A 17,192-nucleotide genomic window follows, 5' to 3' on the forward strand; every position below is an offset into this window, starting at 1 on the left:
GTGCCTTGTTATTTACGCTCCAGCCCGGGTTCTCCTTGAGCTCCTAGCTCTGAGGAATGTGATGCATTGTGCTGTTTATACAATGTGTGCATTAATGGATGGCAGCCTGCATTTCTTCTGCACAGCAACAAAACTTATAGGACGGAGAAAAGCAAAGCAAAGCAAGAGGCTTCCAGCCGTCCAGCGAAACTTCAGTGGTTGAGCCTAATATGCCTTTGTGTTGCATTCTGGGTATTTTCGCAGAAGGGCGAATATTAGCCGTATAATGCGGTGTTGTCACTAATAAGGAATGTTTTCGCTGTATTACAGGACAAGGACAGACGAGCAATTCTCCTGAAAATGGTAAAGGAATAGTTCAGCCAAAAAGTGAAAGTCCTGTCATCATTTACTCACCCTCACTCCTTTATTCCAATCCTTTATGACTTTCTTTCATTCGTAGAACACAAAAGGAAAATTTTTCCTGGTCACTCTTCCATATAATGAATGTGAATGAGGTCTGAGGCTCAAGAATGGCAAAAAAGTATCATTACAGAAGCCCATATTGCTTGTGCGCTTTATTCTTCTTTAATCGAACCAGTAGCAGATGCAAAATTATGCAGTCTTGTCGACTGTTTGCCATTGTGTTTGGATCATTGAATTTAAGAACTGCATCAGTCTAATTTGAATGAATCATATAGACTTGTTTTGTGAACAGAATCAGTGAATCTGATTCATTTGTTCAGGAATTCGCTGTCAGTATAAAATCGTACAGAGTAGTCATTTGGACTACTTTTATGCATTTGTAATGCTTTTTGGTCTTCTGAAGCCAGTTTTATGTAAACAACAAACTGAAACTTAAAGAATTACTTCACTTTCCAAATAAAAATTTCCTGATAATTTACTCACCCCCATGTCATCCAAGATGTTCATGTCTTTCTTTCTTCAGTCGAGAAGAAATTAAGGTTTTTGAGGAAAACATTCCAGGATTTTTCTCCATATTGTGGACTTCAGTGGGAGCCACTGGGTTGAAGGTCCGAATTGCAGTTTCAATGCATCTTCAGAGGACTCTACACGATCCCAACCGAGGAGTAGAGGTCTTATCTAGTAAAACAATTGGTCATTTTCTTAAAAAAAAAGCTAAAAATGTATATGCTTTTTAACCACATGCACTTCAAGCATTAAAGAAATCACATTGGAAAGGTCACTCATCAAGTAGGTCAAAGTACCAATTTAGTATTTACAACGGGAATGGGCAAAGAAAGTCAAATGCCCTTTATAAATAAGGGAAAACAATGATTTAGACAATTTTTTAGTTAGAGGAGAAAATAAGATGCAGTTTGTCGCCCTACTCTACCTTTTTGAACCATGCGTGACTTTTCCAATGTGATTATGTAATGAGTGAAGAGCTAAAGCATTTGTGGTTAAAAAGTATATACATTTTTATTTTTTAAAGAAAATAACCAATTGTTTAACTAGATAAGACACTTATTCCTTGGCTGGGATTGTGTAGAACTCTTTGAAGCTGCATTAAAACTGCAATTTGGAACAACCAATTGGCTCCCAATGAAGTATGGAGAAAAAATCCTGGAATGTTTTCCACAAAAATCTTAATTTCTTTTTGACTGAAGAAAGAAAGACATGAACATCTTGGATGAGTGAATTATCTTTAAATAAGACTTACCTGGTTCTGAAACTTTTATTGTCACTGTCATTGTGGCCCAGAATATTATTTAAAATTTTGTGTTTCACTGAAAACGGAAGGTTTGGTTTGGAATGAGGGTGAGGGAGTAAGTCATCCCAAGATTTAAATTTTTTGGTTAAACTATCCCTTTTACTGTTCTAAACAAGTGTTCCACTAATATGCAAAGTGGAGTTGATTACATTCCCCCTCTTCCCATTGTTCACGTTCGTATCGGAAAAGCCATTAAACGTCCGTGTGCTGTGGGAAGCGCCACTCTCCTGACCTCTACTGTGTATTGAATGACTTCTTTGACTTTGTCCTTTTATTCATCAGAGGACAGCGAGTCTGTATCGATCGGGGCGCGGATAAACATTTCCTCCTGTTAATTGTTGTGCTAAAGCCATTAGCCGACCACTAAAGCCACACAATCACAATCACCGCTTGGATGGGCGTGAAATCTCCCGCAATTTACAATCTCATCCACGCGGTCCTGCCGATAATGACTTGGCGAGGGTACTTATAACTCACTCATGCATCCGAAAGTACCACGAGGACCATAACTAATCGATAAATGCGTCGTTTAGAAGGGAAAAAATAAGGCGGGGTGATTTGCAGGAAACTTTCTTAGTATGCTACTTGATTAGTTTGCAAAATGTAGAAACCTTGGGGTTTTTTCTTCCCCTAAAACTTATCCGGTTAGACAAGTATTCCACATTCAAAGCGCAACACTCTGGTTGTTGTCTGTTTGGTTCGTTCAAAGACAGGACAGGACAGGGAACTGATTTGAAGTAGTCCAGCTCTCCTCCACATCCTGGTGTCCCCTGAAGTATCAGACAACGGCTGTGTGTGTGTGTGCATCAGAGGAGACAGATCGATGCTGTTAGGACCCAGCGCCACTGTGTTGTGTTTGTTTACCAGGAGCTCGGAGAGCCTGGCTCCTCACCGCACAGCCAGACAGACAGTGGCAGCTCCTCACCCTGTCTCTTCATAATTGATCAGGGGGATGGCTGCCTTCCCAGCGGGTTAAGACGTGGCAACTTTTCCCCCTATCTCTCCCTCTCTTCCTTTCTCCCTCACCTCTCTCTCTCTCTCTCTCTCTCTCTCCTTCTCTCCCCCTGTTTGCTCAGCATCTCAATGTACTAGTTCAAACATTGTTCTCACCAGCTGGCAGAGCAGTGCCATATGCACATCCTGTCAAGGCAGCTGTTGTCATGGATACTGGCAAGCACCAGGAAATAAAACAAGCCCTTGATTCTGCTGGAAGAAGTGTCACTCTTTATCTGAAGGAGGTTTTTTTTTCTTCTTCTCCGCACCCCTCGACCTTCGCTCTCCTCTTCCCCGACAGATGAAACACCTGTGAAGTTATTGTGTTGTTTATATTGCTTTATTTATTTTGTTGCTTTCCCCTTGTGTCGGGGCGTTGAGGCCGTCTGCGGCTGTGTTCACAGAGTCGTTGTTCACTTCTGTCTACGGTCGACATACAACTCCAGGAAGTCTGGAAAGAGTTGCTTTTTCTTTGAACGCGTCTATCAGTATTCTTGTTGGTACATGAGGAACACTGTAAGGTACATCATTTCAACCTGCCTTGGCATCAGGCTTACACACACATACTGTAACAAGAAAAAAAGATTGTTAAAAAACATGTTTACATTTTCTGAAGAAAAAGGAGTGGATGGTTGCCGATGCAAAAGTTGGTAGGATGTTGAGGCTGATTGCTAGGGTATTTCTAGGTGATTGCCAAGTTGTTTTGGGTGGTTATTATTAGTTGATGATCATTTACTGGTCCAAGTCTAAAGAGCCCAGAAATGGTAAATGGTTGCTAAGGTGTTCCTAAGGAAATGTTAGGTGGGTGCTAAGGTGTTCTGGTGGTTACTAGGTGGTTGCTAGGTAGTCACTGACAGGTCTAGGTCTAAAGAACCTAGAAATGGTGAGTGGTTATTAGGGAATTTCTAAGTGGTTGCTAAGGTGTTCAGAGTGATTGTGTGTTGTTAAGGGGACATACAGTAGTTGGTTGCTAAGGCAATTTTAGGTGGTTGCTAAGGTGTTTTGGGTGGTTACTAGGTGGTTGCTAGGTGATCACATACTGGTCCAAGTCTAAAGAGCATAGAATTGGCGATTGGTGACTATGGCATTTCTAAAGGGTTGCTAAGGTGTTCAGAGTGATTGTTAGTGTGGACGTACAGTAGGTGGTTGCTAAGGCAATTTTAGGTGGTTGCTAAGGTGTTCTAAGCGATTGTTGGTGCATTTCTATGGGGATGCCGGTGGTTGGCATATTTCCAAGCGGTTATTAAGGTGTTCTGAGTGATTGGCAGTGTGTTGCTATGGTGAGTGGCTGCTAGGGAATTTCCTGGGGGTTGCTAAGGTGCTCAGAGTGATTGTTAGTATGTTGCTGTTGCTAAGGCCACAAAAAATTGGTTACATTTTATAAAGAAAAGTGAGTAATCAGTCACTGCCATGTTGCTAGGGTGTAGTGGGTGGTTGCTAGGGTGTTGCTATGGTGATGTGGGTGGTTGCTAAGGGATTTCTAGGTGTTTGCTTATTGTTAGTGCATTCTATGGAAATGTGGTGGTAACTAATGTATTCTGAGGTGTTTGAGCATCATGTTGTGGTCCTGTAGGTGGCTAGGATATTTCTAGGTAGTTGCTTACTGGTCCAAGTTAAAAGAGCCCAGAGGGCTCACTCATACAATGTACATCTATGTGATTTTTCTAGGTATGAGCAATAAAGATGCTTTCCTTAGCAACCAAATATTCTTGTATTGTTCTCTGACATTGGAGAAGTAGGTACTGGAGTGATTTGGCAGAGAAGGGCCGGCGTCACCCCTGTGCTCAGGGGCCCGGCTAATGCTCAGCTCCTTGTTAATTCACTCCTGAGGTAATCTGATGTTGATTTTGTCAACTTTAATTACAGCTTCTAGGAACACTTCACATCGCCTGCCTCTACTTCAAATTGATATTATGAATATGCAAATGGGCCGGTAATTTGCAGAGAAGTGGGTATTTCAGCTGAGCACACACTAGACAGGTCAATACCACTGACACTCTCTGTGTGTGTGTTTTTTTCCCCCTCGTGCTCTTCAGAGGTGCTAGACAAACTGTATTTATCTTTCATCACGGCTTCGTGGATTATCATGAAAAATGTATATCTGAGAGACGCTTCATGGCTCATCAACAACAATGAATAGTGTAGTGGATGGAATGGGCCGAGTTGATGTCACCTTTCACAGTGTTTGATATTTGAGTGTGCCGGAGCTGAAGGGGAGGAAGACGGATGAAAAAAAAACTAATTTTGCGTCTCTTTTTCTCTTTTCTTTTCTTCGCAGGCCCTACAAGCAGCAAGGCAATTACTCCTACAGCAACCAGGCAGTGGCCTGAAATCTCCAAAGAACAACGACAAACAGCGTCCGTTGCAGGTGAGCAGTTCCTCGCTAATCTCTTAAGTCCATCCATAATACATGGCGCTCTGGAAAAGATTTCCTCTGTTCCAGCTACTCTGTTTGATTTGGCAATGTAATTCTGGAGCTGTCAGTAAAATTTCAACCTGTCAGGCCTGCCCTTCTCCAAAAGAAACCAAACAAAATACCTCACACCTGAAACCTTTCTGTTGTCTACAGCTACATTACCTCACCTCCTGAGGCAACCTTGAAACCTCTGCTGTCAAAAGATATTGAGATATTAAAGGCTCAGCTGACAGCATGTGTTTCATTATGTTGATTAACACAAAAAATAATATTGGCTTGTTCCTTGTTGTCTTGAAAAAGGCAAAAATCAAGGTTGCAGTGTGGCACTTACCATGAAAGCGAATGAGGGCAATTTTTAATGTGTAGCTGTTTAAATAGTCATTTTAGGGATTTAGGAATTACGTGATCATGGAAATGAAGAAAAATTGGATGTAACTACACAGAAGCTGTTCTCATGCTAACATTGTTAACGTTTTGTGGTAAAACAGTGAGTTTAAACATTTATGGATTGGGCCCCATTTACTTTAATTGTAAGTGCCTAACATAGTTAACGAAGAATACAAAGCTTTTGGAAATTTTCTATTGGATTCTTTACAATACAGTCCAGAGAAACCAGCAAATAGCAACTCTTCCTGGCTTCCTGTCGCATTGCGTATAACTAGCTGTCATTTGTACCCCTCCAAGATAATTTGCCATTATTGATTCCAGCTGCGCGGCATCGCTATTGTCAGTGATTTGGTAAAGGTCACAGCGGCATCGCGCTCGTCGCATCCCCTATTACCAGACCTGTTTACTTACCCACTGAGTGCCGATGTGTTATTTCTCTCACATCCCCACAATACAAACGTGCCGCTTCAAATTATGTAAGCGCTTGACATCTGCCAGGCTCCGTATTTTTAGGTTTAAATTAAGTGCGAGAGAGAGCGCGCCCTCCTCCCTGCTAATAAGTGCTATCAGCTAGCAGTGGTTTACCTCATTAGTACCCCGTGCATTTAATTAAAGGAAGGGAAAATTGGCGCTAACCCTCGTCGTTAATATTTTCACAGAGTGTAACAATGGCAACACCTTTTCCAAAAGTCACACCCTTGTGTATCTAATTATGCGGAAGTTAAAGATTCGGTGGCTTTTAATATATTCAGGCTGGTTTGGGCAAACACGGCTTGGGATATTTGGGAAATCAAAGTTTTTGGTTTTTGTTTTATTATTTGTCGCCTTCTGTGCAAAGATATTAGTTGTAAAGCAAAGCCTAGGTGGATGCGCTTTCGTGTATCCATTGTAGTTTCGCAGCCGTCTGTATACTCAGTGAATGGATTCCCGGCACACAGCGTGACTGCAAATTGTCGTGCGATACTTGCCGAGGAAGCCGAGTGATATTGGATGAGGAAGGTCTGAGATAACTGGTGGCCCATGACCGAGCCCCTGACTCTAATAACACCGGAGGATGGTAAATATTGAATATTTACATTTGCTTATGCCATCCTTGCCTCATGTTAGCCATATGAATCAATATGAATCAGGGCTTGTTGAGTGCTGTCTTCCGGCTGTAGTTAATCAATGCTGTCGATCCTTTTCTTTATTAACTTATTCGGTCCTGTTTTAAATGTCTACTATTGCATTATGTCCCAAAAACGATGTTTGAAGGAATATTCCATGTTCAACACTCTTAAAAATAAAAGTTCTCTATTGGCATCAATGGTTCCACGAAGAACCTTGAACATGGACCCTTTCAAATGCAGAAAAAGTTCCTTATAGTTGAAAAAGGTTCTTTTAAGAACTGTTGAAAAATGGTTCTTCTATGGCATCACTGAAAAAACACCCTTTTGGAACCTTTATTTTTAAGAGTGAAAAACCAATTAAACTTTATTTAATTTTTATTTATTTTCTTTAAAGAAAAAGGTTTAAAAATCAAGTTATGCTGAGGTACGTAAAATGGAAGTGAATGGGGACAATTTCTAAAGCAGAAATGTGGAGCCTAAAATTTCATAAAATAAATTCTTCTGTTTAAACATGTATTTTTTGCGCTCTAAAGTTGTTTATATTGTCATTTCTAAAGTTATTTCAGGGTTTAAGGAGTTATATCAAGTCATATCAAGGATATAACTTTACACAGGTTAGAAAACACATCTTGTGGCTGTAATATTGAAACAGTATTTTAACATTTACAGATTGGTTCCATTCACCTCCAACGGAATATTCCTATAAATACCTTTTCTCTTTGATCGCTGCGCTTTTAAACGCTCACAAAAGCTCAATTCACTTCACAAGCGTGTACTTAGACGTGCCAAGTAACAAGCATTTTGAAAAATGACTTATTTACATAAAAAAGTAAACGCCTGCTCGTTCCCTGACACTGATGAATCCGCCCCTTTCCCTGTCCAGGAAAGCCAGGGAAAGTGATCCATAGATCATGGCGTATAAATTATTTACTGCACGAGCATCTAAGTGCTGGAGCTCACGGTTTTAATTACTTGTATTAGTATCTAAAGCCTGTCGGCTGACTAATTCTATCCAGCGCTTCATCTCACGCTTTTGACGCGCTCAGAAGCCGCTTTTCCACATTTGCGTAATGTGACAGGTCTATTATTACCCCGTAAGCCCAGAGGAGAAGTCAATAAACACCTATTTCTTCTCCGTAAATCCTTGTGCCTTCTCCATGCTGCTTACAAGGATTTCCCAAGGCACACAACAGTCCTCTCGCATCGTAGCGCCTCTCCCTCCGAGTGGCAATATCTCCTGCGCGTTTTATACACTGACATTTAAAACACAAATAAAAAGCGAGAGGACGAAAGGGAAGGGGGATTACAGAAAGCTTGCGCGACTGGCAATTGTGTCTCCTGCCCTCCCAATCAGCCCAGCTGCCATTCTCCAACTATAAGCTACATGCCGCTTTGTTTGTTTGGCTCTGTGTGCCGCCCAGGCGTCTCGTCCTGATGGCAGGATGGGCATTTAACAGTGTGAAAACACATGTTAGCGATACTGAATACTGACGAAACAGCGGTTAGAAGCTAACGGAGGATGCTGAACAAACAGAGGCATGTGGGTGAGTTACAGCAGGCTGTTGTGGTGATATAATACAGCTGTCTAGGTGTCAGGAAGGTGTTTAAAGAGGTAGAGTTGACCACTGACCTCTTGGCGGTGTGGGCTCCAAGAGCGATATCTCAGCATTAACAAGGTGAAACAACCAAACAAAGCAATTTTAGCTCACTAGCGTGGAGCTAAGGTACACTCTACAGCGTTTGCATCTGTGACAGAAACATACGGCCAATACTTTGACCTTTTTTGTTCGTTTTAAACCCAACAATGTAACTTTTTCACAACCAAACATCCTTCCGGAGGATTTTTCGCTCCTGCGTTTGGGAAGGACGGCTGAGCGGCTCGTTGCTCGCACGCTTTTCCAAGACGAGAGAGAAGTAGCAGATAGCTCAACCCAATCACTTCCTGAGCAGTGAGCCATCCTCCGAGTGTCGCCGATTTAAAGGTCAGCGACGCACAGCTCATCTGAGCGTCAGACTCCTGCGCCATGTTCCTTAAAATTCATCTACTCAGACCGCCAACTGGAACCGTGCACAAAGCCGGCGGAATTTGTAAAAGGGGACTCGTGCCCTCATATTAACATTGATTATTAACACCGTTCACCCAACAGAAGGGTTGTGCGCCATTCCGAAGAGAATTTGGAATGTTTTTTAAATTCCATTTGGAAGTCCATTTGAATTGAGGTCGCAAATAGAATGCAGAATTGGAATTTGAATTTGAATTCAAATAAATTGACATTCAACAAAGTTAATAAAACTGTAACTTGGGTGGGAAGCAATGCATGGCAAGTAAGAAGTGGATCTAAGTGCAAGACTTTAAATAAAAAAGAAGGAGGGAACCAGATGTACATCCAACAACTAACCAAGCAACATAAGAAATGCAAGGGATATTTTTTACAGGTTGGGTTAATGAGGGTAACAAGAAGACATAACTAGGGAGACAATCAAGGGAAACCAATGAAGAAAGGGACTACAAAAGCTGGCACAGTAAACAACAGAATTACAACTTAAAAGTCTTGTTGGAAAGTTTTGATAAAAGTTTAAAAAGCATTGAAGTTTGAATGTTCGTAGGCCTCACTTGTAAAAGTTTGTGTTGAGATTGCACTTTCTGAGCATTTCAATTAAAATTCCATTTCAGTTTTCTGTAAGGTGTAACCAATTCAGTTCAAATTCCAACAAAGTTCAGCCACTCCAAAGCGAAGGAAGAGGAAAAAAACTATATTTGCAGATTTGTGATCTTTGGTAACCAAGAAAGCATCCTACTTTACCCCAGTTACCTGAACTAGTGGGTAGCGTGTGAAAATTGCAAGGGATTTGGTTTGCAGGGGCTCACATTGCAATGCAAAGGAAGTTGAAGTATAACCCTTAGGCAAGAACCAGTGGAACGGTGGGAGTGGGGGGAAAAAAAATAGTGCCATGGCACCGCTTTGATGTAGAAGCAACAACTGTACCTTCTGACAGAAGATGCATGGGAGTAATAAACCAGTTCCAGCAGCCCTTACACATGCAGTCTGATTACTCTGGCCAGGGTGTTAATTGGATCCTAACTGGCTGATCTGATACGTGTAGCCCGGTGGTGGGAAGTCTTTCCAAGTGATGAACTATAATTCAGCGAGCTGCTTGAAGCTTGTGTAATTTACTGCGTGTCACTTGACGAGGAGAGCGATCCAACAGACTCCCTATTACCTGCGACATCACAAAGCTTTCAAGAGGGAGAAGAGGAGGGGGGCTGATGCGGAGTGAGCGAGAGAGACAGATTTCCCTGTAAATGCCACACGATTCTCCGTTTCAGATATGGTAAGAAACATATTTGAGGAAAACAAAGGAAGACAACTTTCAGACTGTGTAGACTTCGTTCTTGAAGATCACATTTGGTTGATTTTCTTTTTCTTCAATAGCAGTCTCAGTCTTTTGGACCCCATTATGCATTTCAAAATCTTTCTTTTTTGGTTTTGCAGTGTGATTTTAACTATTCCTCACGTAGTTCCCTTTGGAAAGCACACTAGGCTTAACTTCTTGTAGTTCGCATTTGATCCCTCCCTTCATTGACAAAAATGAAACTGTGGTTTCACTCTTAGCTCACATCCACTCTATCATCATTTGAAGTGCAGTACACTTCCCATACTGTTTTGCTGAACTGTAAAACAAATTGATTTGGGAAAACATTCCTGTAATCTACTTAACTATGATCCCGAAGAGCTTCAGCATTGATCTAATCCAAACGATCACTGCACAAGCCGGTGTGTATGTATGTTAGCGTGTTTTTAGGTTAAGATTAGTGCTTGTATGTGTTTATATTGTCGATGGCTCACAAATCAATGAGTGTGTGTACTGGTGGTCCTCAAGTAAAGCAACTCCATCAATAAACCCTTGACTGTGAAACCATTAATTACTGACTGAATTAGCAATCCTAGCTTTACCAAAGTGGAAAGGTCAGGATCCTTTCCGAAGCTCAAAAAAAGCCCTGTTCCTTGGGAATTGGTGGGGCAGTAAGCATAAGAGTTGACTTTCTCCAACTAAAAAAGGTTTTACAGCTTAATAAACATCTGTTTTCTGCAAAAATAGAACGTATGATCCAGAAACGTTCATTGAGAGAATCAAATCACTTCTTACTAACTATTTCGCTAGTTTGCACTAATATTATATTCATTTGGCTCTCTCAGACGTTGTTGCTGGAAATACACCAATGGGACATTTGACGTGTTTTCAGGTACTGCAGGAAGGCTCAAGTCTTGCGTTTTTCGTTCTTATGATGTGGAGTTGACCGCCGAGACCCATTTTGGCATAGCGAGAGCCCTGTAATGATCTGCTCGTTCTTCTGGAGGGCCACTGATGTTTTCTCATCACTGACCAATTTAAAGATATTTGTTCTACTCTCTCTCAGGTGCTGAGACTCGTGGCTCTAAAGAGCAGGTCAATGGAGATCAGCTTGTATTTGTAGTTTTCCAATAGAAATCAAAGCTTCATGGATTGCCATTTTTGGACGTGCTTGTTGTTTCATAGGAGAGCGAGAAACACATGTCAGTTGATGGCCTGTAAGTAAATTTTCTCACAGCACAAGTGCTTCAAGTGCAGATGATTGAAGTTGATGCTTTGATTCGTGAAGAATGCCATTATCGGTGAAGTTTTCTAGCACTCGCTGGGTTGCATCATTGCCTCTCGCAGTCGTATTCTTCATCTGGCATCCTGCGAGGGAAAAGACTCATTGTCTGTGACTGTTTACGGCTCGACCCTTCGGCAAACGCTCATTAATTATGCCCCGTCTTGGCGAAATCATTTCGGGGAGAAGCAATTCAGCCTCTGTTCCTTTCAATTCACCCAGCTTGTCAATCATCGCCCCCCGCAGTATCCCGCGGAATGGAGGTGTTATATTCCGCCAATTATCATGTCATATACTCGAAAATGTAAATGAACGTGTGTGTAAAATTAAATTTATGGGTTGTCAGTGAAGAATAAGAACCAGGAGAGCAATTACTTATCTGCTTTCATCTTTCAAGCTCTGATATATCATGCAGAAAATGCCGGCGTTAAATGCTGGAATTAGCATTGTGCGCGACTCGGAAGTGAGTGGGCCGAAACTTCAACTTTGTCTCGTCTTTTTTTGTTTGGAAAAGCGATGAAATGAAGATGCATATCATCCGTCGATCTGCTAAAAAGCTAATGAGAGGCTGAGGGCCTTATCCTGACTTCATTTTATTTCTCTTTGGCAAGTTCGAGGCGAAAATACAACACGCAGTCAGCTATGGTTCGATAAATAAACTTAGCGAATTGTTCTGAAATTTACATGTTTATTGTATTCGGCGCACCACGGTGCAGACGGGGTGATCGTTCGTTTATTCAGTCCGTAGCTCATTTAAATATACAAATAATGGGCGTAATGAGAACATCTCCTCTTGTATTTTCATGCTTTGGTCTTTATATTGTCATTTAGGCCGGCGCAGAACCCTGGCTGAACCTGGGGGTAATTACACATCACAAATGTGTCTTAAGGTTTAATAACATTGAAGGTGTAAGCATACATTTGCATAATTACATGCAGCTGTTTAATTTGTGACTTTGTTGCTTTGTTCCTTTGTTTTTTTTTTTTTCTCCGATACCTCCTCCCTCGTCACACCTTTCCTCCCCGAAGAGAGACAGAAAGAAAGAAAGTGTATTTGTGTGTGCGCTTCCCTCTGTGGTGCTGGTGGTGCTCATTGAGTTTTGGGGCCAGTCTAATGAAGAATGGTGCTTGGATTTGTTTGAATATGAATATGAGTGGGGATGGAGTGTGACCTTCAGCTCCGCTACTCAGTTCATCAGGATTAGTCAAGCTCGGCGCTCAGGAGCGCTAATGCATAATGACTTCTAAAATGAAAAATGTGTAGTGACCATGCAAATGTCTCTGCTAATCAAAGAGGGGAACCTGAGCTGGGCCGAGCCAGGAGACTAAAACAAGGACGTGTCAAGGCCCTGAGAGCTCAGACGTACGGAAAGCAATCAAGCGGTCTTGATTAGCCGGCGCGAGGAGTCGCTCGGACCCCTCGCGACGTCTAATGGAGCCTTTTTCTCGAGCTCAGAAGCCACAACAATAGAGATGTTTACCTGTCATGATGCCGAAGGCTCGGCTGTCTTGATGATAGACAGCATCTGTCCAAGCTACTCTGTTGGACGATGCAACATGCAGCATGCTTCATAAAGTACAAAGAATGCCCTGAAGAGTCAGCTGTAGACAGGTGCAGCGTCCAGGAACAAAAAAAAAAAAGAAAAGGAGTTGGTTTCTGTCTTTCTCAAAAAGCATTTGTCTGGCAATTATTTTTATTCTGTTCATTGTGCAGTTTTAGGCATGAGTGAAAAATCAAGTCGAATTAATGTAAATGTTGCGCGTTTCCCAAAAACCCGCTTGCTTTATTTCAATGCCGGGCTGCGAAAATATTTTCTTTGTTTTGTTTTTTAGGCGAAAAAGTTCTCTCGCACAGTTTGACAGCTGGTATTTTAATGATTCTTATCATTTAAAAAATGACATGAATTTTTAAAAATGACATCTCGTGGAAGACTTGTGCCTCTGGCTGCTTTCTTCTAAGCGTGCAACTTGGAAACTTCAATGCGCAGCGAGAGGCAACTGGTAATTCCCCTCACCTCTGTAAAACAGAATACTTCACAGCAGCTCAGCTTCAATCAGGAGTTTCTCACAGACTTTTCAAAGCTTCGGCAGCCTGAATCCATGCTACTTAGCTTAGCTGCTCCTCAACAGGCCATGTGTCCGCTTACGACCCACAGTCGGCTCTGGAGATGTGCGTCTTCCTGCCTGCCTCGTGCGTTGTAGCGCTAGAAATCGCCTGGGGGAGTTGAAGGGTTCAGCTAATTAAGGTCCTCCTCTATTTAAAGCGCAGTGCTTTTCCCATTGGGAGTAGCTGACAGAAAATATATAGAGTAAGAAAGTACACATGCACTGCCGAATGATTACATATACTGCACTCGCACCATTTCCAGAGAGTTCGGGAAGCGTCTGACTTTGCACTTGAAGAGTTTTCATGAGATGTGGCTAATGTGTCGTTCTCTCCATCTCCATCTCTCTTAGGTGCCAGTATCTGTGGCAATGATGAGTCCACAGGTGATCACACCCCAACAGATGCAGCAGATCCTTCAACAGCAGGTCTTGTCCCCCCAGCAGCTCCAAGCCCTCCTACAACAACAACAAGCAGTCATGCTTCAGCAGGTGAACACACATAAACACTCTCTTACTCGCTGTCCCATAATGGTAGCATACAGATCCTCTCATCCGTCCTTGACATACTTGGATCAGAGAAACAAATATGGACAGGCGTGTAATTAGTTGTTTTCAGTGGGGACGTCTTTTGGGGACAAATGGAGCACAGAAACAAGAAAGTCGAATAGAGTTAGTGGTACGTGAACTTGAACACTTTGAAAAAAAAACACAGGCTTGATTTCACATGTTGTTTGGTTCATTAAAGTATCCGCATTGTAAGACGCATTGCGTTTTTAGTGTTGCAGAAATGGCTGACTTAAGCAAGTTTGTTAAAGTCAGCTAAAGTAGACATATGTGACCCTGGACCACAAAACCAGTCATAAGAGTCAATTTTATTGATTTACAAAACCTAATAAGCTTTCCATGGATGTACAGTTTGTTAAGATAGGACAGTATTTGACCGAGATACAACTACTTGAAAATCTGAGGGTGCAATAAAATCTAAATATTGAGAAAATAGCCTTTAACGTTGTCCAAAAGAAGTTCTTAGCAATGCATATTACTAGTCAAATGTTAAGTTTTGATATATTTATGGTAGGAAATTTACTAAATATATTCATCAAACATGATCTTTACTTAATATCCTAATAATTTTTGGCATAAAAGAAAAATTGATAATTTTGACCTGTGCAATGTATTTTTGGCTATTGCTTCAATTATATTCGTGCTACTTAAGACTGGTTTAGTGGTCCAGGGTCACAAATGACATTTGTAGATGTTAAGTTAGTTTTTTGCTCTTTTTTGACAGTAAACCAGCCTAAACTCTTTGCTGGTCTTAGCTGGTCTCAGCTGGTCTTGTCAGGCTGGGCGTTTTTAACCAGCTAACACCAGCAAACCAGGTTTAAGCTGATTTTTTTCAGCAGGCATAGTACTGTGAGAACATGAAATGATGAGGAAAAACAGCTCAAACTTGTCTGCAAGAGCACCACGTCGTGTCGTAGCGTGTGCGCTAACAACTAGACCACGTCTCTGACAAGAGTAGATTATATCTTCAAAAGTGATTTTAAAATCTCTCCGAGTGAGCTCTTCATTAAAAACATCTCCATTAACTCAGCCTTGATTATAATTAGGTCTGTATAAACGGTGACGAGCGTCTTGCGCTGAAGACGTCTCCCGCTGAACGAGACGGGAGAGCTCGGCTCCTGTATTCCGACGATGAGCTCCTGAGGACAGCACTCTGAGAAGAAGAGGAGAAGTGTGCTAAATGCATTAATTCACAATGATGAATCCTCTCCTTTGAGTGCTTCACATTCATTTCAGAATTTCACTGCCTGTCAAGGCATCAGAGAGGAAAAAATATATAGGCAATAAGATTAATTGTTCCTCTAGCGGTAATGTGCAGCCGCATAAAAGTCCATATGGAGACGCATGATGAGGGGAAGTGCTGGTCTCTTTGTCTCGACCGGAGAGAGATGTTATTTATGATGTGACATGCAGAAGCACATCCAGGCATGTCGTGCGGCCTCAGGAGCCCTAGAGTCGGCTACGAATCTGTTTGTTCTGTTGTAGCTCTGCTTTGAGGTATGGCCACACTTATGTCAGAAAAGAGAAATAAGAAACAGATAAATTTTCAAGTCATATACAGCAGCTTGGTTTTGTCACAGGTGTACTCTAGTGGTTAGTGCATTTGTTACAAGCAGTTACACAAACTTAGCATTTGTTATAAGCACTTAGACAAAAGAAATGAGCCGGAAATAATCTGTTTGTTTTCAAGCCAATATGGTTTTTTTATTTGTCACAACTTTTAACCTTGCATTGAGCACATTTGCTCTAAGAGTGTTTACATTAACTGCATCTGTTCCTAGTACGGTTAGATTTTTTTTACCGTTTCCACCCACGGTTAAGCATACACTAGGACCGCGATTCAACTTAAATATGAAAATGCATCTGTAATATTGTTTTTTTTATAACACGTAAAACAAACATGTGCATGTGAGATCTGTTAAAACTCCGTTAAGCTTTGCCAGTTGAAACATTTAAGAGCCAGAGGACGAGCCAGAAAGAAGTCGTCCCTCTTTTTTTCACTTTCTATCCCTTTTAAATAGCTTAAAAGTGCCGTGCACATTTTACTTTCACTTTCAAATTGCCGGCAATTCGGCATAAAGCAAATGTTAGTTTTTAGTTTGTTTGAATTTTCTTTTCCTCACTTTCCTTCACTTTTAAATACCTTAAATGCAGTGTGTACATTTTACTTTCACGTTTGAATTTTGCCAATACAGCATCAATTTGTATTCAAGCAACAACAAAATACAATGTCAAACTCACTCAGACTTTAAATATGAATAAAAATACACCATGCTAAAGGCTATGCCTAATATAAAATAACAATTAACTTAAAGTTGAAATAGGTATACAAAACTGAAAATAAGTAAACACTGTGGAACCAAATAGAACGTTTATTAGCAAAACTAATAAGAAAGCTTGAAGACACGGCATACACATTGATGTCAAATAAAATAAATAAATTACAAGTTAAGCTCAAATAAAAGTAAAAAATCTGCAAACACTGTAGAACCAATTAAATAAGAAACGGATGTTTGGAAAAAACTTCCAATATGAACTTAGATAAACAGCAAAAGTCAACAGGCTTTTCAAAATCCAAAAATCTTCTTGTCTTTACCACCTCTCTCTTATTGTCAGTCAGGTCGACTCACTCTCCTCTCATGATAAATATGTTAAAAACCTGAGAAGCACTATTTATTTTATTGGTGTCTTTACTCTGTTGTATTTATTTGTGCTGTTGCTTGTTACCGTACCGAAACCTTGACTCTAAAACGGTGATACAAACCAAACTGTGAGTAAGTTGAACCTTTGCATCCCTAGTTCCTAGTGGTTAGTGCAAACGCTCTAATAATAAACTTAATGGGAGAAGGGAAACAAGCTTTAGGTACTTTTTGTTGTAAGTGTATACAATTTTGTGTTTATTCCACACATTTTATTGGAGTATGTCCATGTCTTTCCACAGCAACACCTGCAAGAGTTTTATAAGAAACAACAGGAACAACTCCATCTACAGCTTTTGCAGCAACAGCACCCAGGAAAACAAGCGAAAGAGGTATGATAAACAGCGCATTCGCCAACCACAAGCGACTTGTAAATCACTCTGTGCTGTCATTACACGAGGGAACGCTCTCTTACCACAGTTGAAACCTCTTCTGAATGCTTCCAAAGCGCTAAAATTAGGCAGACAGCATTGTCAGGTGTCTCAACTCTGTCCTTGGCGGCAATTTAGAGTTACGCTGACGCTAAAAGGCCCGCTTTAGTGTAGTGAGCAGGGTCCATTCCTTAATGAAC

The 17,192-nt window shown here is 41.1% G+C and overlaps 1 protein-coding gene across 4 annotated transcripts in view; it reads left to right on the forward strand.

Moving 5' to 3' along the window:
• Positions 1–17,192, forward strand: part of foxp2 (forkhead box P2) — a 111,762-nt gene that overhangs the window by 62,326 nt on the left and 32,244 nt on the right. For all 4 annotated transcript variants that reach the window (XM_073838595.1, XM_073838596.1, XM_073838597.1 and 1 more), the window contains exons 5-7: positions 4,983–5,072; positions 13,710–13,847; positions 16,864–16,953. In XM_073838595.1, coding sequence (XP_073694696.1) covers positions 4,983–5,072; positions 13,710–13,847; positions 16,864–16,953 — 318 coding nt within the window. The remainder of the gene's footprint in view (positions 1–4,982; positions 5,073–13,709; positions 13,848–16,863; positions 16,954–17,192) is intronic.

This window comes from Garra rufa, chromosome 4 (genome assembly GCF_049309525.1).
Source record: "Garra rufa chromosome 4, GarRuf1.0, whole genome shotgun sequence".
NCBI classification, from domain to species: domain Eukaryota; kingdom Metazoa; phylum Chordata; class Actinopteri; order Cypriniformes; family Cyprinidae; genus Garra; species Garra rufa.